Consider the following 23,122-nt stretch of genomic DNA (forward strand, 5'->3'; position numbering starts at 1 on the left):
GTTTGGCCAAATTTAAAAAATAAAAGGAGGGGCAGATTTAGAAAATTAAAGTCCAAGGATTATGTTACATTTGAAAATTTAATCAATTTAGTTTATCCGCTACTCTTTAGATTAACTAGCTAATGATGCAAATATAAATCTTACAATGGCAGATGTTACAAAGCTAACAGAGTGTCAGAGTGATTCTGAAAATCCAGACTTTAAATCTATTTTTGTAATAACATGCTTTTAAAGAATGAGTTTAAATTAATATTCTGAATTATACTTGAATTCACAAATTCAATAGTACAGATATAATGTTTGAATTTTTTGTTTAGAAAACAGTATTTTTCAGCTATTGTAAATAATTTATTCTTACATTTTTAGAATGTGGGCATGGCAAGGTCAATTAGATATCAATGTTGATATCATCCTTCATAAATTCTACGCTGAAACCTCCTGAAGATTATAAAATTTCCCCCATTTACTGTTACACTAGAGGGGAATCCGCATACCACTCATTAAAATTCAAATCCTGCAATGTATTTTGATGTTTACGAATGCCAATACTAGTTTACGAAATGTTTTAAAACAGCTTTTGTCAATCATATAGACAAACTATGCCATACACACAAACAATACCTCATTTGAAAGCCACGGGTGTCTACTACACATTCATAGTAATCACATTGTTATAGTATGTACTGTTAATGTACTTTTAATCTGGCATGAAATCGTATATATGCTGCATCATACACAGTCACCTAAAAAATGAAAACCAGCCTAGTAATTTTTCTGAACAAGTGATACATATCAATCCCAAGTGATATACATCAATCGAAAGGTCTCAACCAGTAGATTTCAACTGATGCATTGAACACTGGCTTATAATGGAGCAAACAGCAACAATATGCCCAAAACTGGAAAAACCATGAATTATCCCGTGTCTGCATTTTCTCATGTCACTTGCATAGATCTTTGTAGACACGGAACACACATGAAATGCACGTGTTCCAAATAACGATATATTATTTACCCTACACAGCTCCAGGTATCTCACTCCCAGAAAAACAAGGTTTGAGCTGTGAGAGATTTTTGCCCTTCCTGCAGCGGTGCGGGGATGGGATTGCAGGCTGCTTGTGCGTATCGAAACATTTACAACTCAAACGTCTCTGATGGAGAGGTGCGAACGGATTTAAGGTGGGTTGGAATTTTTTTGTAGACTTTAGTAATTCTAATGTTAAGGCTTTGGGCATCAATCCCTGAGGTTATATGGTTTTAACCCTTTAATGACACTATGGGGCCATAAGCTGGTCGTTTCTGTGCTCCACCAAGAAAAACAAAAGAAATGGAACCAGTTGTAAATCAAAAATTGTAAGTTGCCTTAAATAAAAGTATCAGCAAATAAGTAAATGTATTATCTATACTAATAAAAGGCAAAGCCCTCACTGACTGACTGACTGACTGACTCACTCATCACTAATTCTCCAACTTCCCGTGTAGGTGGAAGGCTGAAATTTGGCAGGCTCATTCCTTACAGCTTACTTACAAAAGTTAGGCAGGTTTCATTTCGAAACTCAAAGCGTAACGGTCATAACTGGAACCTCTTTTTTGTCCATATACAGTAATGGACTGCAGCTCGCTGGCCGTGGGAGGCGTCATCACGTGAACTGACTGTGAAGGAGAAAGGACGGCCTTATATGGTGTTCGTTTATAAAACAGCGGACAGGCTGTGTAAAGGAAGCTTCACAAAAAAACAGATCCTTAACAAATTGTTATTGGTATATTTTCCCTCAATTTAAAAAGGTTTTCTTTTCTTCTTAATTAAAATTTAAAAGCAATACTTCACCGCTGCGAAGCCCCTCTAGCGCTGACGTCCGAGGTTCGATTACCATAAGCGAGTGCAGTGAGTGTGTACGCCTGATGAGCCAAGAATAAGGGGGAAACACGTGTCGAGTACTCTTTGCATTATTTGACATTAAACTATTTTCAACCATTCTATGATCTGTTTCTCACAACTTAAGGCACCGTGGCTGATGTTAGCTGACTTGCTGGCCAACCTTAAGCGTTACCTGGTAGGTAACCACCCACTCAATTCACTCCCTTACGGGAATCGAACCTCGGACGTCAGCGCTAGAGGCGAAGCCCCTAAAACTGCGCCACGGCGTGTGGTTCGTTTATTTGACAGCATGTAGATCGGGGTAATTACATTCACGGCATTCGTAGTCTGATTCACAATCTGATTGTATGGATGGTTACCTACCAGGTAACGCTTATGGTTAGCCAGCAAGTCAGCTCGAAGTGATCACTCGTGTGAAGGCAGCTTCACAAAAAAACAGATCCTTAACAAATTGTTATTGGTATATTTTCCCTCAATTTAAAAAGGTTTTCTTTTCTTCTTAATAAAAATTTAAAAGCAGTACTTCGCCGGTGCGAAGCGCGGGGATTTGAGCGACTGACGCATACAGACATATTCATGAGTGCAGGTACTTCGGAAAGAAAGCACCGTGTAAACCTAAAGTTTAAATTAAGTTCATAGACCTACAAAAGGTTGCCATTGATCTGAGGCAAGATTGCTTTTCTCCTGTACAACTATACGTTGCATTCTTAACAGTAAGCTTGCACGGCTTGGTCATATTACAACCGGAGTGCTGAACTGACAACGTGGTATACAAACAGAACTATAACAATCGTAAAAAAAGCAAAAAAAAAAAGCGAAGAACCCTTGGATTTTATAAAAAGACTCATTCCTTGGCGAAGCAACGAAAAAGAAAAACCTTATATGGCGTTCATTTATAAAACAGCTGGAAAAGCTGTGTTAAGGCTGCTTCACAAAAAAACAGATCCTTAACAAATTGTTATTGGTATATTTTCCCTCAATTTAAAAAGGTTTTCTTCTTAATAAAAATTTAAAAGCAGTACTTCGCGGGGATTTAGATATATAGATATATATATATATATATATATATATATATATATATATATATATATATATGTATATAGAGATATAGATATGTATATATATATATATATGTAGATATGTAAATATGTATATGTACTTATATGTCTCTGTATGTGTATATATATATACTAGCAAAATACCCACGCTTCGCAGCGGCGAAGTACTGCTTTAAAATTTTAAATAATAAACTGGGGGAAATTATACCAATAATTATTTGTTAAGGATCTCTTTGTATACCATGTTGTCAGTTCGCCCCTCCGGTTGTAATATGACCAAGTTGTGCGCTGAGCTTACTCTTGAGCATGCAACGTATAGTTGGCCATGTGAAAAGCAAATCAAGAACAGCAAGACCGCTCCAGCTGAGGAGCTCAGCTCGGAGCGAAATGAAGTGAATGAAATGAGGTGAATGGAAGGGGAGATGATCACGTGACTCCAACACCCGCCTTAACTCTCCATCCCTCCACAAACACAGTCTCTCGGATCCCAACTGTCCTTATATATATATATATATATATATATATATATATATATATATAGATAAATGTGTGTATGTATGTATGTGTGTATATATATATATGTATGTGTATGTATGTATGTGTATATGTATATATGTATGTGTGTATATGTATGTGTATATATATGTTGATATGTGTATATATATATGTATATATATATATGTGGATGTGTATACGTATATATATATTTGTATATATGTAGATATATATGTATATGTAGATATGTATATATATTTATATATGTTTATGTATATATATATGTTTACATAACCTCTTTAACACACTACTTCTCCGCTGCGAAGCGCGGGTATTTTGCTAGTCTTCTTATATAATACGCTACCGTGGCTGTCCGTTTGTCTGTCCAGGATTTTAAATCACCTGTAGCTTGAAAACCATTTGAATGATTGACCAGAAATTTGGTACACATATACTACGTGTTGTCTACTGAACTGAACTGATGGTGACTTGTCAATTCAATTCCACTTTCGATTTGTACCTGATTAGTTGAAATTCAATTTGATTTAAAAACATCTGCATCTTTTTTAAAAAAACATTTTTCAAAACGTCTACCTCCACAAACCAATTCTCAATATAGGGCAATAAACCAGGGTTTTTTGAAAAGGGGGGCTACAGCAACCCTACTAAGGCTGATGTTTTTAAAACGTGAAGCCAAACTTTAAAGATCGTCTAAGAAAAAAGCATGACTAAAAAACTAAATGTTGCTTTTGAGACTAAGAAAACACAGTAGCTATAATTTCCTTGTCTAAATACATTCTTAGTTTATAGTGTAACATTTTAATAGGAGTATCACTTGTCTAACAATAAATAGTTTACTGCAGGGATTCCCAAACTTTTAAGCTGAGGACACCCAAATGTTACACAATCTGGTCAAAGCCCCCTACTAATATAAACCCAGTGCTGCGAAGTAGAGCTCGAGTTTGGATCTTCTTTACAGCATGATTTAGGATAACAGTAGACCCATTAAAATCAAAGTAAATGTTTAAATAGAGTTTACTTCTGATGACATATGTGATCAAATTCTGTGTGGTACCTCTAGGTCAGGGGTTCTCAACCTTTTTTCTTGGCATACCCTTTCCAGAAACTGAATGTTTCAAAAAAGCACAATTTATCTGGTTTTAAATTGTTAAGTACTGAACCCTGGTTGGGCAGAAACAACTGAAGGTGAGGTTTCACAAAAATCTCTAATCTCTAATATTTCATTTTAGGATTTTAACAAGTGATTACTGACAGTTTGTATAGGTTTGTGTGTGTGTATTAATTGTTCTTAAGAAAGACATCCATCCAACCATCCATCCTCTTCCGCTTATCCGAGGTCGGTTCGCGGGGGCAGCAGCTTGAGCAGAGATGCCCAGACTTCCCTCTCCCCGGCCACTTCTTCTAGCTCTTCCGGGGGAATCCCAAGGCATTCCCAGGCCAGCCGGGAGACATAGTCCAGCCAGCGTGTCCTGGGTCTTCCCCGGGGCCTCCTCCCGGTTGGACGTGCCCGGAACACCTCACCAGGGAGGCGTCCAGGAGGCATCCTGATCAGATGCCCGAGCCACCTCATCTGACTCCTCTCGATGCGGAGGAGCAGCAGCTTTACTCTGAGCCCCTCCTGGATGGCAGCGGCTCTACTCTGAGCCCCTCCTGGATGATTGAGCTTCTCACCCTACCTTTAAGGGAGAGCCCAGACACCCTGCGGAGAAAACTCATTTCAGCCGCTTGTATTCGCAATCTCGTTCTTTCGGTCACTACCCATAGCTCATGACCATACGTGAGGGTAGGAACATAGATCGACTGGTAAATTGAGAGCTTTGCCTTATGGCTCAGCTCCATTTTCACCACGACAGACCGATGCAGAGCCCGCATCATTGCGGACGCCACACCGATCCGCCTGTCGATCTCACGCTCCATTCTTCCCTCACTCGTGAACAAGACCCCGAGATACTTGAACTCCTTCACTTGGGGCAGGATCTCGCTCCCAACCCTGAGAGGGCACTCCACCCTTTTCCGGCTGAGGACCATGGTTTCGGATTTGGAGGTGCTGATTCCCATCCCAGCCGCTTCACACTCAGCTGCGAACCGATCCAGAGAGAGCTGAAGATCACGGCCTGATGAAGCAAACAGGACAACATCATCTGCAAAAAGCAGTGACCCAATCCTGAGTCCACCAAGCCGGACCCCCTCAAGACCCTGGCTGCGCCTAGAAATTCTGTCCATAAAAGTTATGAACAGAATCGGTGACAAAGGGCAGCCCTGGCGGAGTCCAACTCTCACTGGAAACGGGTTCGACTTACTGCCGGCAATGCGGACCAAGCTCTGACACCGATCGTACGGGGACCAAACAGCCCTTATCAGGGATTCCGGTACCCCATACTCTTGGAGCACCCCCCACAGGATTCCCCGAGGGACACGGTCGAACGCCTTTTCCAAGTCCACAAAACACATGTAGACTGGTTGGGCGAACTCCCATGCACCCTCCAGGACCCTGCTAAGGGTGTAGAGCTGGTCCACTGTTCTGCGACCAGGACGAAAACCACACTGTTCCTCCTGAATCCGAAAGATAAATGGTGTAGAAGGGAACAGCCCGGACACAGACAGGCAGACACGTTGCAGTCCATCACCACACGTTTATTTACACTCTTATTATTTACAAGTCACTAAGTGCACCGCCACCAACAAACCCCAACAGTCTCCCAAAGTCCTGGCTTCTCCTCCAAGCCGTCTCTTCACTGCACACACACTCAGGGCCTCTCCTTGCCGCCTCCTCTGACCTCGTCCACCTCCTCACCCGACTCCAGCCTTGATTGTTGGGAGGCGGACCCTTTTATAGGCAGCTGATTGAGGGCCACACCCGGCCACCTGCCACAATGGTTTAATAAATTTTATGTAATAGTAGCGTGGTTTGATATGGAATACAAAATTGAAAGCCTAACATTGCCATACTTTAATATACAAAAATTATACAATTACATGTGAACTCAGATTAAAAGTTGTGACAGTTTGCGGTCCTCTCGACCCCTTGAACCCTCTGACTACTCTTCAGACACCAGGTAAAAGTCCAATAATTTTTTATTTGGACAATAATAAAGTGCACAAAGCAGCTACACTCCACAATACTCATATAATAAATCAATAATCAATAAACAATCAATACAATCCTCCACTCCCAGACGCGTTGCCACCCTTCCACCCAGCTCAGCTCAACACTCTGGTCTCTCACAGTCCTTTTTATAGTCCTTGACCCGGAAGTGTTTCACCCTCTCTGTCCATGTGACTAGGAACACTTCCGGGTTAGACAAAAAATCCTTTCTTCTTCACCCCGGAAGCATGTCATTCCTACTGTCCATGTGACTTGAATGAACTTCCGGGGCGTAGGGCAAATAATCCTTGTTCCTCCCTGCAGCGTCCCCTAGCGGCCCCCACGGCATCCAGCATAGTTGGGGATAAAAACTGCATTGTCCAGAATTCCCTGCTGGCATTCGGGGCACCTCCATGCTGCAGGGAGGGCTCCACCTGGCGGCCTGGGGGTATTGGCCGGGATGAACGGCCGGCCACATATCACAAAGTATTCACAATTTACATACTACTCCAGGTCAAAAAAAGAGAAAAATAACTCGGTCAATGTGCAGGTTGAGTCTACTTCTTGGCAATACCCTTTAAGTTCTCTCTGTTCCTGTATTTATTTTTTTAAGGAATGATGTAGGCTCCTAATGTTGACAATGCTGTCCAAAACAAAAGCTTTCTATTGTTGATTAATATTAGTGAACACTAGTAGTGTGACGAGATCTCGTGGTACGAGATCTCGCGAGATTAGATTTGTCTTGTGAGATGCGTCTGGTCTCGCGAGAACGTGACGAGATCCTTGCGTTATTGGCATGATTGAGTGTGAGGGAGAAGTAAGGATAGAAGATGCGCCCGCGACATTTAAATCGTTGGTGTGGCAACATTTTGGATTCCTTGTGGAAATAAGAAACGGCGAAAAAATGACAGACAAGACAAAGACAATTTGCAAACACTGTAAAAAATTAATACCGTACACCTCTGCTAACACAAGCACTATGCAAAAGCATTTAGAAAACAACCACAGCTCGTTACTAAAAGCTGCGCCTGTGAAGAAAACGGAAAGCAATTCAGTTCGCATGAAAGGGCAAACAACCATAACAAATGCCTTTGCAGCTAAACTTCCACCATCCAATGCAAGAGCCACGGCAATAACAAGAGACATCGGCGTTTTCATTGCAGCCGATATGAGACCATTTTCTGTGGTGGAAAATCTGGGATTTCGGCAACTCATCCACACACTGGAACCAAAGTATGCCATCCCGTCACGCGCACATTTTACTCGCACGGTGGTCCCGACCCTCTACAGGGAGTGCAAGGTAAACGTTGTACAGGCTCTGAAAGAGGCAGAAACCATCGCCATAACTACTGACGGTTGGACTTCTAGATGTACACAGAGCTATATCACAATTACAGCCCACATTATCAACAGTAATTGGGAAATGGTACATTTTGTAGTGCAGACGCGCCCACTTTTTGAATCACACACAGGGGCAAACGTCGCTGAAGTTTTACAAGAAGCTGTCACACAGTGGGGTCTTAAAAAGCCAAACCATTGCATCGCTATTGTAACAGACAATGCGCGTAATATGGATGTGGCTGTGCGCGAGGCAGGATTTGAGCCGCACATCAAATGCTTCGCGCACACAATAAATCTCGCTACACATGCTGGCCTCGGTGTTGCGCGTGTCGCTCGTTTGCTCGGGCGGGTGAGACGTGTAACTGCTTTTTTTCACCGGAGTTCGACAGCTGCCGCGGTACTGACGTCTAAGCAGAAGCTGCTACAACTGCCACCGCACAAATTAATAATGGAGGTCACCACGCAATGGAATTCATCATTGGATATGCTGGTTCGTTACCTGGAGCAGCAGGCTGCTATAGCAGCAGCGCTCACCAGCCCAGAAATAAGACGAAACCTTGACACACTGGATACCTGCGAATTTCTTGTGAAAAAATGTAGACATGCTTATATTCTTAAAAAAGAACATGACCATATCTTAGGCTGTTCTGTATAGGTCATTACCTCATTACCTAGGTCTTAGCTCTTTTTCCATGCTTAAGAAAATTTTGTTCATTGTTTTGCACTCTGAGTTTTAAGACAGCACTACTTTGATAGTTACACTAATTATGGTTAATTGCACGTAAAGGGATATTTGTGTTGTTTATTATTTATTTTTATTTTTACTATTTAATTTTATTGTGCAATTAATTGCCTGTCAGTTTGTGGCAAAATATTTTGCAGTGTTTACATGTTATTACTGCATATCATTCATCAAAATAGAAGTTTTATTTCATAAAGTTGATTTCAAAATGGACATGCATTTTTTGCATTTTGTGTTTTTCAGTTAAATAAAAGGCTATTTTTGCTATATATTTAAACATTGAGGATTTCTTTAAAAAAATGTCTAAAAGTCTTGTCTCGTCTCGTTCTCGTGAACCCAGTCTCGTGGGAAAAGCATCTCGTCACACCCCTAGTGAACACTAAAATGTAATGTAAGCTTCATTTACTATTAATAATTGTTAACATTTGTCACTTTTCATCATTATACAGTCAAGTTTTGTTGTAACGGGATTCCATGGGAACATAAAAATATTTTGTTATAAGATTAGTTTTGTTTTAATCAATATGGCGAAAATAAGTATAATATCGTGACCAGGGTAGTTGGCACTTCGCAACCTGTAATCGCAGCAGCTCGACGACCGCTGCATAGCTGGCTTTGCTGCATCTGGTAAACAGTTAACCAGGAGCTGGGCTAACCACATAATGTGCTTGTCACACAATGTTTAGAACATTAACACCGGACGTTGACCTGCTCTTCTTCACACTCTCCTTCCTGATCTCTCTTTGCCAGACCACTTCTGGCACAGCGGTGATTCCAGGCATCTGGTGGTCTTCTAATCTGACAATAGGAGCTAACTGAATGAAGTCTTGAGACTGTACCTGCCTTCTCTATTCAGTAATAAAGTACCTGTATTTTCCTTGAAAGCCTGGACTCACCTTCCTGTCTCTCATGCAACATTGCCATTCAAGCTTGACAATACCAATATGAAAAACAGTGCTTCCTAAACTGCAAAAATGATTGTCTTTTATAGAAATACAGGTATGAAAACAGAATGAAAATGAGATGTTCGAAGTAAATCTTTTTTAAATGTAAATACAGGTATGAACACAATGGAAAAAAAGTATGTTAGATGTAACTTTTTTTTTCCAAATAGAAATACAGATATGAAAATACTGGATGAAAACGAGACGATAGATGAACACGAAGGCGCGATTCTGAATGCTTTCACTGCGTCATTTTTCTTCATTCTGGAATCTACTTTCTCCAGGATTGTTAATTTTTATTTCAGCATAAATGGACGTCAGTTCATCACAAAAAAACTTTAAGAAATACTATCAAACTCGAAAATTACAGTATCTGCACATGACACAACTATCCACATGGTCCCTTGGTGGAGCACCAACTCCACCAAACTCAGCTATACCTGTATGATGTGTGTACACTCTCACCGAGGCTTGCTAAACCAGCCTGAAACTGGAAATTTTGCAACAGGCTGTCCCTTTCTTTTGGTTTAACAAGAAAGAGACAGCTGTTGTAGGGTTCCCAAGACTCTGCAAAAGTATAGGCGCAGCCTTAACTATTTTTTGCATCTCATTATTTTCGGTGGCCATTTTTGTTTGAAAAAACTTTTGTTATACTGAAATTTACATTTCGTTAAAACAAAATGAATTTAACATGATGTTCTATGAATGTTTCACAGGACACACACACACAAAAAGTATTCATTATTCTGAAAATTGTTACTTTGGTATTCGTGATAAGGGGATTTGACCTGTACTATTTTTTTATTATTATTATTTATTTGACCTGCATTAATTTGAAAATTCCTACAAATGTTATAAAAATGATGGTACACTAAAACTAAAAATAATGTAATGTTGGTGGACTGGACCAGAGAGAGACAGAGAGAGACACACTATTAATTTCTCGCTGGGGAGTAAAGAAAGTGGGAATGGAAGGACTAGTCTGCTAAGATGCACTTTTTTTTGCAAATATCCCTTGGTTTTAAAACCTGGTTTCAAGGCAGTCTCAAATTTGGGGTAGTTGCAAAGAGAATGGGTGCAGGAGGGTGGGGTTACCTTGGAATCGAAATAAGCAGGAGGCTTTGAATTGGTACAGGCATTGGACAATGAAAAGGATATCAAGGTAGGATGGGTGAGATGAGACTGAAGCCTTGTGGCAAAAGCACCATGAGATGAAGCAGAATGGTGGAACTGCTGAAGGGCCACTTTTTCACAGTTTTGTTTGCATGTGTGTGTGTGCGTGTTTCCCTTGCATATTACCTGGGAACGTCTTGCACAAACCTGCAGCTCTTGTTCAAGAACTACGCTGATATTAGGACTAGCGTTTAAAGCAACAATTGAACATTTTTACTTATATTTATTTAAAATATAACTAGAATTAGCACGAATTATCCAATTTATAATTAGGAAAGAATCACTAAACTAAACCAACATACATTAAAGGAATACTCCATCCAATAGAACAGAACTGCTTGTCACAGTTCTGTTCATTGTGCTCACCATGAAATGGTAGCCTACGGAAAATATGATTTTGCTTTCCCACAAAGAACTATGCATGTTCTCCATGATTCCACTGTAATGTAGACTGCATTTCGCCTTCATGCCACCTGCCAAAAAAATATCTAAAGAAGCTGTTAGTCATGTACATGCCTCTTTTCTTTTGTGGAAAAAATTTAACATACTTCAAGAAGTAGCAGATTTTTCAAATCCTTTAGGCTCCAGAAAATTAAATGTCAGCACACATATTCAAAAAATTGAATTGAATTGATGTGAAAAGATCGATAAAAATCCCTGTATCGGTTTAATCTAATGGCTTTAGTGCTAGGCATTACAAGGTTAGGATTTGTCATGTGTTCGTTTTTTTTTTATTTTACTTTCCATATTGTAAGTATGGGTTTATTTCAATTATCACTTGTTCCAATTTTCAGGTCCCCACTTTCTCTGAAGCGAACTGTCATTCCCCTACACTGGGTTTTTTTTCAGTTTGTGTATTGCTTTAGATGTAAACCCTCCAAAACTTTATAACGGTACAAGATTATGGATTAAAGCATTATATTCAAATTTGATCAAAGCTACCATTTTTACAGGATGTACAAGGTGAAATTATAGTCATACCCAAAATTTCAAATGTTCAACTTATTATCTGTAAAACTGTTTCCCAATGACTATCAACAAAAGCCAAGGTCAGGCATTAGGATGAGCAGTAGTTGATCTATATAAGGAATAGTTTACTCAGGGGCAATTATTGTAACCTATTCAAGAGTAAGGATCTTAATTTAACTAATTAATATTAGTGCATAGTCCACTGTAGGGCGTCATGTAGGGAATCCTTATCCCCAGCACTCAAAAACAAATTACTGCTTTATTTCACAATATTGCATGGCATGGTCAGCATCAGACATGCTGTTAGGTCTAGTGAGGGACAGATTAAAAATGTGCATAGCATAGTGAGTGCAACTAATCCACACAACCAGCTTTATAAAAAACGGGAACCACAACCCCATTCTGCAAGCCTCAAGGCGCGGTCTCCACCTCCCCAAAACACTGAAAAGGGTGTTAAATCAAGATGATTCTACATTTTTTAATACATCCTTATTTAATACGTTCATGGACGCAGATAGCAACAATGCGTTACATTTTGCTTAGAAATACAGTACAAGTAATAATCCCACTGTACGGAGTAAAGATGGAAAGACTTTCTACTACTAAGGTAATGTCCCAGTTACCCTTCAAATAGCTTTCCCAAACATGTTCAAGGCTGTGAGTAAGTCATTCTCCACGCCTTCACCAATCGTAAAATATGAGGCCATTCCTACAGTCAGGAATGCTAATCACGGCCACCCTTCTAATAAATCAGAAAACTCCAAGATAACAGCGCAGATTGAGGGGCATATGCAGAAACCAAAAAATCTCCAAAGTAAGGTACAGGATGAAATACTCTTAAAATTAAAGCACAACACAATGTTAGTGCCCTGTAATTAACCGCTGAAAACAGTACTCTTGCGTTATACAACACCTAATGTGAAATAAGTGCAACATTTTAGAATTACTCCCCAGTATTTTAAAAATTTTCACATTAAATCTATTAACAATATTACCAGTTAGAATCATGTACGTGTTTTGCAGTCTCATATCATTACTTTTTCCAACCATGGAACTGATCTCAACCACATGGTGTTACTAATCCATATATATACCACGAGCCTAAACAGAGACGTTAATCTCTGCAATTTTTATAAGTGAAAACCAAAGTCCACGTTATAACTTACTGTTATTGTATTTTAAAGTCATCCTCCTGAAACGCTATTCTTCACTTGGTAAACAATTTTCTTAACACGTTACTAGGAAGCGTGGACGCCAAGAAACTGAACAGAATCATTTCCGGTACTAAAGGCGGAGAATGTATCAAAATAGAGGTCCAGTGTAGGACGTTATGTTTAATGCTACGTATCCCCGATATTCAAAAACATCAAAGATACATCACACTGGCGGTTCCTCTTTGGTTGCATCACTAATCACACCAAAGTAAAACTGACCAATCAGATTGCTCCGAAGGACTGGACACATAGACCTTAATGTTTTATTATGAATTTTCATATTAGCCATGATTTTGCTATTCCTAAACATCTCAAAAAGCATCAAAATCTTAATTGTTCGACTGTTGTAAAGTAAACGATGTTCCCTACATTCCATTGCACCATTATTGTGTATAAAAAACGTAATTTAATTGTGCCTATATTTGTACTTTTATTTTGACAAATTTTGTTTCGTTCTCTACCGGAATTGCTGTTTCTTTGTGTCACGTGCTTCCGGTTCAATGTCGTACATGCTTGTGAATCGACGTTCCTGTATTTTGGCTTTCTTCCTGAAAAATGCGTGATTGTTTCTTGAAAGAATAAAAATGGGAGGGAAAAACAAACAAAGGACGAAAGGCAATGTTCGGGTAATATGTTCTGTACAACGTTTGCTTTTTGGTTTATTGTGCAAGTATAATTAAGTGATTTTTCTAGCAGACAGGAAATAAACATATTTGCAGTGCACTTTAAAGGTACACTGTGTAGCAAGTGTTTATATCTACATGTAAGTATACACTTGTGAAAAGGTGCATTGGTGCATTTAACATTTTAATTTTAAGTTCTTTCAAGTGAAAGAAGTGTATTTTAAACGGTCATGACTGTATCAAATAAAATAATGTAATTGGGTACATATCCGCAACTAATTCTTACTTTCACCGTTTATTTAGGAAACTCCTATGTAATGAATGATTTGCGAAATATATTTGTTTAGCAGCATGATAACTCTTGTTTCTAGTTATGACCTAATAGGCTGTGATGTTCAGAGGATTTCGCGTTAATGTTTTCAATAAAAACGTGTAGTTTAACTGTGTTTTAGGTAGTAGAGCTAACTGTGGTACTACCATGACAAAAATATATTTTTCAAAATTTCACTTTTATGACGGATTCACGCTAAACATTTGTTTGACCAGCGGAAGTCCTTAATAAATAAACAAATTCTCATTTCTGAACAATTGACATCCTTAACATAATTCATAATCAGGATATTAAGCTACAAGATTACATGGAAGTAGTGGTAGTATTTTAGTGCTGGGTGCAAGGCAAGGACCACTTCTTGTTTAGCATGACGTTTATTTGAAGGTTATAATCGTACAAGGCCAGTTTAAAGTCAGCAGTCGAACTAACGCGTGCATCTATTGTGATGTGGGGAAAAAATGCAAATCTATGGCGTAAACCATCTGTTATGAAGGTATTTGTGGAATTCATTGTCTCTATACTGATTTTGGTGTGATTGTCGCGGATCTATCTACTCGTGTTCGCTTATCTCCAATTGCGATTTAAATATTGCTCCATGCAAAATGCAGTCGCAACCGCCTGTCTACTGTTTCATTACTCTTAGCGTTGCCATGAAAGTCTACATTTTAAGGTTGCACGTATATTAAATGTTATTGTCGGCTGCTCTGTGATTGACGGGCGGAGAGTAAACTTTTTTTAAAATCGGTATCGACATATGCCACTTCTTAATTGATAACTTAAGTCGTTTCGGCCTGCGTTCGATATGTTGTGTTACCAATAAGTTCTACAACGGGGGCTCATCAACAAAGAATCATGGAAAATAATATTTAGTAAAATAATAATAGTAATAATTAATTACTTGACACAAACAATGTATAAAGATATTTAAAAAGTAAAATCGTTAGAATAAATGCAATAATCCACTTTTACACCATACGTGGTGACTTGCTCTTAAACTTTTAATGAGGTTTTTGTGGACTCGATTTCAGCTCTGTCTTGACTGATTAAAACCGTATAGGTGACCGTCTTTTCCACGGCTGAAGCAACACAGTAGAAATGTATTCCCCTTGTCTGCTGCTTACAAAGTTAGCAACAGACAGCTAAAAATTTTCAAAATGTATTTTAAAAGGTTGTAGAAAGTCTTTTAAATCGCATTCATGTCTACCCTGGCCTTCTGTCTCATCCACTGGAGGGGACACTTATTTCCCCAAGTGGAGGAGAGCCATATAAATGTGTGCCCTCGTTTGCTGCTTGCAAAAGGCAAAAGCTGGACAACTAACATTCTACCAAATATATTTTTAAAAAGTTGTAGAAAGTCTTTTAAATCAGTTCTTTGTCTAATTCTGTATGACTTTCAAGTGTACTGTGCCCCATTGTTCTATCAACTCGAGTTGACACTTATTTCTACAACTGAGACTTTGCTGCAGAGTTGTGTGCCCCGACTGCTGTTTACAAAATGAACACAATACAGCTACAATTGTGTGATTGGTGGTTGTTTTTGTTTTTCATTATATAATAATAATTATTATTTATTCATTGATGTTCTGTAAAAAACAAAAAAAAAAGCAAAATTTCCTTTTGGGAACAAATTAAGATCTATCTATCTATATATCTAGCTATCTATCTAATATGAAGTTTTGAAGTATTACTTTTTTTGTCAAATGATGTACCAACCTATCCACTAATGCACATTTGTATAATGACATCAGTTAAAGAGCCTATACACAAACCATATGTTAGACATTTTATTGAATATGTTTTGCCATTATAGTCTTTTCATTAAAAATAATGATTAAAATGACCAGAAAACTTAGACATTTTTAATGTCAACATACAAACCAGGCCAGTAATATCTTTTTGAAATAATGTCAGTATTTTTATAAATTCCATAATGTGCATTAACAGCACTGTCACAAACTTCTTTGAAAATATCCATTGTCTCTTCAATTGGATCAACAACTTTCATATTTCTTTTTTTGCCCTGCTTGTCCTTTTTAACATAACAAAAGTCATCCCCTTGAAAAATTATATTCACATAGCAATAAATAATAAGGTGTAATGTAAAACACTGCAAACAAACGCCCAAAATGTATGTTTTCTTTATTTAAGTTGACTTCTTTCATGAATCCTACGCTTATAACTTGAAGACACTATAAAACTCATACAAAAATATATTTTAGTAGCTAGTTTTAAAATGCTTTGAAAATTGTTAGTATCTGTGCTCCACCCAAGCCCCCCTTTTACCAAAGAGGTTCAGAGGCATGAGCTAGAAGACAAAAAATGAGACTGAAGAATTTTTTTAGTTAAAATGTTTAATATTGTAGTTTAGTTTTTCAGAACAGAAATAGAATTCATATGGTTAGCTTTTTCAATGGAAATAAGTATCCCTGCCAGCTGACAAAATAGAGTGGCATAATGGTAAAGTAAGTGGTACTAAAGAATTTTTTGAAAGAGGTTTTGGATAATTTTTGTGTTCATTTTAAAAGCAGCAGATAGGGGCTAACATAATATATACAACTCAGCTCTAGCCGTGAAAATGAATGTGATATAAAATTGTTCAAATATATTTTAAACAATTTCAGCTATCTAGTGTTCATTTTGTAAGCTTCAGTCAGGGGTCATTTTAGATGACCAGTATTCATTCTGAAAGCAGAAAACAGGGGCCACGCATTTTTATGGCAAAGCCCAGTCTAGGAAGTGAGTGCCTCAGATAGATGGGTTAGAGAAGCACATTAGACATGAAATTGATATTGAAGACTTCCTTCAGTTTTTGTCAATTTTGTAATTCCAATATTCCTCATGTAAACAGCTATCAGCTATACCCCAGCCATGAAAATGAATGCCCTCACTAGTGTTCGGAATAGAGGGCCATAGTAGACATGACAGTGATGTAGAAGACTTCCTACAATCAGTTTAAATAGATGTGGCACAATTTTAGCTGTCCAGTGTTTATTTTGTAAGCAGCAGTCAGAGGGCACACACTTTTAGAGCTCTGCTCTAGCTGTGGTAATGAGTCACTTCCAGTAGATGGGATGCAGTTTCATAGTGGAGAAGAAAATGATATAGAAGACTATATATACAATCTTTTTAAATCAATTAAAGCTGTCAAGTTGCAATGCATGCTTGTTTACTGATGGATAGAATGGAATTTTGCACTCAGCATTAATTAAATCATGGTGCACATAGATGCGTGAACATGAGGAGATACGTGAAAATCACACCTTAGTGCACCTGCAGCAAATCAAAAGGCACTCTGCATTCTGTGAGACACAGGTATCTTCATATTACCCCCAGGCAAAGCTTTCTTTTTCAGTAGCGGAATGATTATTGTAACTCAAAAGTACTAAGAATGGCACAGATTAAATGCAGTATCACCTTCCCTAGGGTTTAAGTTGTGGCTATAAAAATAGTAACACAAATTATTCCTTGTTAATTTGTGTTGACATTAACTATTTTTTTTAATATTCAGTTTGTTTTGGACTGTTACTCATAAAATCAATACATTTGTCAGAACCAGATATGTGATACAATTATTCATTTACCCCACTGTGCTTTACCAAGCTATTATAATATATATTTGACCGTTACCTTTACCCAATGTGACTTGTAACCTTTTGCATGTATGTACTGTTTTTTTGCAGTTTGGGCACAAGCTGGTTGCCTCACTGCTTAAGTGTCGTACATCAAGTTGTAGATGGGAACTGAACTGATAGCCTAGTAGTTTAAAATGTAAAGCTTTATCCATTAAACTGCCTGTTGCTGCTCTTAGGATTTGCTCTAACAAAGATAGTTAACTTAAAATTGAGATAAACTAGCCACTCATCCAGTGCCATTTCTTTGTTGTATCCACTGAGTAGCTTATAGTATAGGCTACCTTTATCCTAATTGGTTAAGTCAAAATGAAGTAGAGTGCAGTAGTGCAATAAATATGGAAACTTGTGTTCAAATTTTTGTTGGTATAATTTAGGCCTTGGATATGAAAATATTATTTATAAAACAAAAGTATCTTTTTACCATTTACAGCCATCTAGCAGTGGTAGAGCTGCTGATGTTCTTGTTAGAGAAAGGGGAGTTGTCCCTGGATTTATTGGATTTGATACTTCTTCAAATGATCTGGGATATGTTCCTGCAGTCCATGGAGCTGAAGAAATAGACAGCCTTGTAGATGCAGACTTTCGGATGGTTTTACGAAAACTTTCCAAACGAGATGCTGTCACTAAATTAAAGGTATTTATTTTATTTTTTTAACTTTTCATAAAGTGCTAAACATATTTTAAGGTATTGTTTATTAATCAGAGCTGTGTGGTCAACCTCAGTGAGTATGTAAGAATATTTATTAGATATTTATCATTATATCTTGGTTTAATATACCTCTGAGCAAAATGTTTATAGTACACATAAACATTTTGAATTTGAGATTATTTGGATGGCATGTACCACAGTGGGGTTGCTTTTTGGATCCAATATTTTAGGTTCAGTATCCATACTCATTTGCTTTCTGTATAGATTTTGCAGAGTCTCCTTATGTCTGTATGCATTTTCCTACAGGTACCCTGGTTTCCCTTATACATCCCAAATACTGTTCAAGTTACGTTATTTGGCAATTCCAGAATTATTTGAGTGTGGGTGTGTGTCGGAACATATGCCCTGCAATGAACTGTAATCCTCCCCAGGGTTGTTTTCTGCCTTGGACCATTCATGGCACGATAGGCTCTGGCCCCCTCACAATCCTGAATTAGAGGAGCAGATGTAGAATGAGGCAAAAGTGTAGACTGGCACATTTTATTTCAGTGTTTTTGTGTGTTTTTGCATCAATGATTTATCTACCTGAGTGTCATATATTTGTGTCAACAAATCTGAACTTGTTACTTGGGACCAGAACATGTCTTGGCTTGCCACACATCCAGTTTGAGGTCATTTCATATCAAGCCCTCAGAGAGAGAGAAAATTGGCAGATTGGGAGCATCATTCCATTACTAGATTAAGGAAAGAAATGAAGAAGACAAAGAAATACACAAAAAATTGATGGTGATACATTATCATACTGTTAGGTAAATTTTTGGGTTATGCATTTTAAATGGGGTTGAGAGTTGATTGAAGATGATGCTTGCAAGGAGTGTCCTGTGGCAGCATCTTCACAGGAGATGTGCCAAAAAGTGGAGGCCATGATTATGGAAGATCGTTATGTTAAGGTTATTGTTATAGCACATTAACTAGGCATTTCAGCTGGATCAGTTTCCACAATCTTCCATACTAATTTGATGTTGTCAAAGGTCAGTTCCCAATGGATTCCACGACTACTGACACCAGGTCAGAAAACATGTCACCAGGAATTCAGTCATAAGAACTTGTGGTAAGTAATCAAGCCTTGACACACAAAGAGGTTTGGGGCAGCCTCCCGTATACTTGAGAATTGGCTGCAAATGTGAAAAAAGGTTGAGAAAAATGGTCTTTACAGACAAGAGTCCAAAACAGAACTGCACAGGTTAATAAACATGGTGGATATATAGTTGAATGGCAGGAAGAGGAGGGATCTTGGGACCGGAACCAGAAATTAGGTCACCAGGCTGCAACATCTTGGGGGGCAGAACCGGAAGGAACATCTTGTGGGGTGGAATGAGAAGGGACATCTTCATGGGAGCCAGGCGGAATTTCCCATATTTCGTCTGCAGGGAGATAAGAGAAAAGATTAATGCACTCTGCCATCCCCTGGTCTGACTGGGAATTACCTTCTTTTGAGCCCTTTAGCTACCTCCTATGCGCACATGTGTGACAAACTAGAACAGACGTTTCCTTACATATTGTTAATGGGGATGAAACAGTGTTCACCACCATGATCCAGACACAAATTAGTTTATGCAATTGAAGCATAAGGGGTTATGGAACCCCCAAGAAATTTTGTTTGCAGCAGTCAGCTGGAAAAGTCATGAAGATAGTTCTCTTGTTCACAAATGTTCTGCTCCTGGAATTCAAGCCACACAAATCAACCATCACCTTTTGAAACCTACATGGATGGAGATTTCCCAAAGATAATGACTTCATGGTGGTGGTAACAGGTTTGCTTTAGTATCAAGATTAATTGTCTCCAGCAATTTAACCCTTTTTATCTAGAACAAAGTCAGGGAGGATAACATTGAAAAGTAAAGAGGTGAGTTTGACCATAAGGTTTTATTTTCATAGTTGGATAGATAAATGCCTCAAACTGGAAATATTCCAGATAGTTTTGGATTTTGGAGTATTTGCATATGCATAGTGAAATATCTTTGGGACACCCTTCATCAAGTAGGGAAATGTAGCCACACCAGCTAAATGACATCTTGTGTACATAAAAAATGTTAACACTATTCTGTGCATTGATGCTACAAATAGATTAAACCTTAAAAATGATGAATATAATGTAGAGTCTCAATTTTAGTTCCCTTTCAAGTATTTGCACTGAAGAACTTTTTTGGTTTTTCTTCAGTTTATTTGGGTTACCTTTCATCACTTCTTAAACTTCTGACCTCTCAGCCAAATGCCTATCAGCCAACTTTCACCCCATTGTGCCCAGTGTGCTGGTAGCCATTAATAAACTGACAAGGCACTTCACTTAGTTTCATATGGTGTGTGTATACATGAATAAAATATAACTTGTTCATGCCAACATAAAAAAAAAAAATTCAAAATATAAAGACAATTTGCAGCAGTGTCCAGTTTTCCAAACATAACTGGAGCAATTTACTGGACTCGTGCTGCAATAAGGGTACCTAGCAAGAATGAAACTGCCTTTGTTAACTGTAAGCAGTGATATTCCATTAACACTAGGATCCCTGGAGCCTACAAAAAAAGTCACCTTAAATTCCCTCGCAGCTTTCATAATTGTTGGTGAGGAATGGGATAGCAGGCTGCTTGCTGCTTGTGCTGATTGACACATTTGCAAAACAAAGATACTGATGAAGAGGTACGAGGGAATTTAAGGTGGCCTAGCATTACTACTTTTTTCGTAGGCTTCAGGGATTCTAGTGTTAATGCAATCTGTTATGTCAAGATGGTCAAGATTAGACCGACGAACATTGTGTCTCAGTGGCCTGGGTCAACCAATGATTCATTTATTTTGAGGCAAAGTAGCTTTGGCAGACAAAATGATGCTGTGCTTGTTGGCTGGCTTATTGGTAAGGTAACTGGCTGAAAGTTCAGTTTTTCAGAACACAGTGGAGAGGTGCTATAATCTACTGTGCATCATTTTTGAACTTCCTTGCAAGTGTTATTGTGTCGCTTCATGTGAGGTAAAGCTTGTTGACTGTGTTTTGTTACTTAGCAGTGCTCAATGCTTTATAGGGTTGTGTGAATGAGCAATCTGGTTGTAGCCAAAAGGTTCAAACTGACATGAGGAATAAAAAATAAAAATAGGCACAGGATTCTAGGTAATAAGAAGCCTGTTTGTAACTGTTGACCTTAATCCACAGCTGCTATGTTGTGAGTGTAGAAGACATTTTGATATGTAAAGGATGTCTTTATTATCTTCGGATCCCTTTCTGAAGCTTACTCATTGCTATTAGGCAGAAAGTTGTCCTCAGAATTTCATCTATGAGACACTGCTGAAGGTAGACTTCAGTGGCATTTTCTTGGCAGGATACTTAGCATCAAGGACTAACAGGGAGTAACGGTCAAATATGCCCCCAAATTGAACAATTTTGCCTCTTAAAACACAACAATGGCACAAAATGCTCTCGAAATTGTGCAAAATACTAGTGTTTTTACACCAGAAGTGCTCCTGGTTATAGGCTGAAAAGGAACTGTTTCGCCTTCTTGGTGTGAATCAGAGTTGGGAATGGGTGGAGTACTGAGCTTGGCTGGCAGGAGTGAAGGAGAACGAAAGATAAAGATAAAAAGCCTTCACTTTATTGTGGAGAAACTTGTATAAAGATATTTCTTAAAATTAAAGGTTTTGTGAAACCAGGACTTGTATATTGATAGTTGTATCAAGGATTAGGAGCTTTAAGAAGTCTTCTTGTGGCTATAGTCTTTATGACAGTCAGTATTATTTGCATTTTTTGTCATTTTTGGTAATCATTTTTCACATCTCCGGTATTGAACATTTCTGAATTCAATAACAAAACATCTGCAATTTTAAAAGCTGAATTTGTTAGATTTCAAAATGTTGACATTTTGAATTTTGGTATCAGTATTTAGAAATTTGATATTGAGCAAAAGTTTTACAGTTCACCTGAGATACGCACTTTGCCAGTTGTGGAAAGTACCAATTGTTTGGTGGTTCTTCAACTTAAAGTGTAATATTTCAGTTGTCTCATTCTCTCTTGTAAAACGAGCTTCGACTTGGTGCTTGTTTAGACTACAGGAGGTTCATTGCGCAAAAAAAAAAAAAAAGCGCTAGCTCAACTACCATAATACCTTCCACAAAAGAACATGGCAACTAATTTGTTTTACAGGTACAACGAAATGTAGCTATTAACATAAAGTAGTGCTGGGTGGTATGACCAAAATTCTATATTTTCAAAATTATACTGGTTTCACGGTATTGGATGGATTTTCTTTTTCCCATGCGAGAGTGGATGTTAACCACATTTTCCACTGCAATTACTGGCTAAGAATAACCTATTCCACTGTCATGAGAATTGTACATTGTACAAAAAATTTTTTAAAGTGCATTAATTAATACAGGTTTGCATGGCCCCATAAAGTGATAGTTTTCAAGGGGGTGGCACTAATGAAGAGAAGGAATCACATTGCATGACAGATGCAGTCAAAATATAAAGCCTTTTTATTGAACAATGTTTGCAAACAACTTAAACAAAAATTTTGACAACATATTTTCAACCATCCAAAGAGGCATTTAGACTTAGTAAAATATCCAGACGTGCTTGTCAAAGTTGTATTGCACTGAACATGTCTTAGAAAAGGAATAAGTAGTAAATATTTTTTGTAAACCAACTACACTTTTTTAATGTTAACAATCTCTGTTCACTGACACATTAAAGTGACTTTTTAAACAACTTTACCATCATTAAATTGCATAATATTTAAACTAATAAATAATAACAATAAAATAAATAATAGTGCAACTTCCAGTAATATTACTATTACTTCCAAGACTTCAAACCCAGGTGCATTACACAGTATTCACCAAATAAAAATAAAATAAAATAAAACAAGTGCAACTTGGTGATGACATCTTTACCAACTGAACCATCATTAAGGCAAACTGCAT

At 38.0% G+C, this 23,122-nt stretch overlaps 2 protein-coding genes across 3 annotated transcripts in view; one reads left to right on the forward strand and one right to left on the reverse strand.

Moving 5' to 3' along the window:
* rrp8 (ribosomal RNA processing 8) overlaps positions 1–13,003 on the reverse strand; it is a 59,552-nt gene extending 46,549 nt beyond the window's left edge. The window contains exon 1 of one of the 2 annotated variants that reach the window (XM_028799893.2): positions 12,874–13,003. In XM_028799893.2, the coding sequence (XP_028655726.1) occupies positions 12,874–12,895 (22 nt within the window). In that variant the 5' untranslated portion in view covers positions 12,896–13,003. The remainder of the gene's footprint in view (positions 1–12,873) is intronic. The other variant, XM_028799894.2, reaches the window with a different exon arrangement.
* A 414-nt stretch (positions 13,004–13,417) lies between these two features.
* The window catches only part of ltn1 (listerin E3 ubiquitin protein ligase 1), a 284,812-nt gene continuing 275,107 nt past the window's right edge, over positions 13,418–23,122 (forward strand). The window contains exons 1-2 of the mRNA XM_051925735.1: positions 13,418–13,547; positions 17,938–18,141. Coding sequence (XP_051781695.1) covers positions 13,506–13,547; positions 17,938–18,141 — 246 coding nt within the window. The 5' untranslated portion in view covers positions 13,418–13,505. The remainder of the gene's footprint in view (positions 13,548–17,937; positions 18,142–23,122) is intronic.

Source organism: Erpetoichthys calabaricus, chromosome 4 (assembly GCF_900747795.2).
Source record: "Erpetoichthys calabaricus chromosome 4, fErpCal1.3, whole genome shotgun sequence".
Lineage (NCBI taxonomy): Eukaryota > Metazoa > Chordata > Cladistia > Polypteriformes > Polypteridae > Erpetoichthys > Erpetoichthys calabaricus.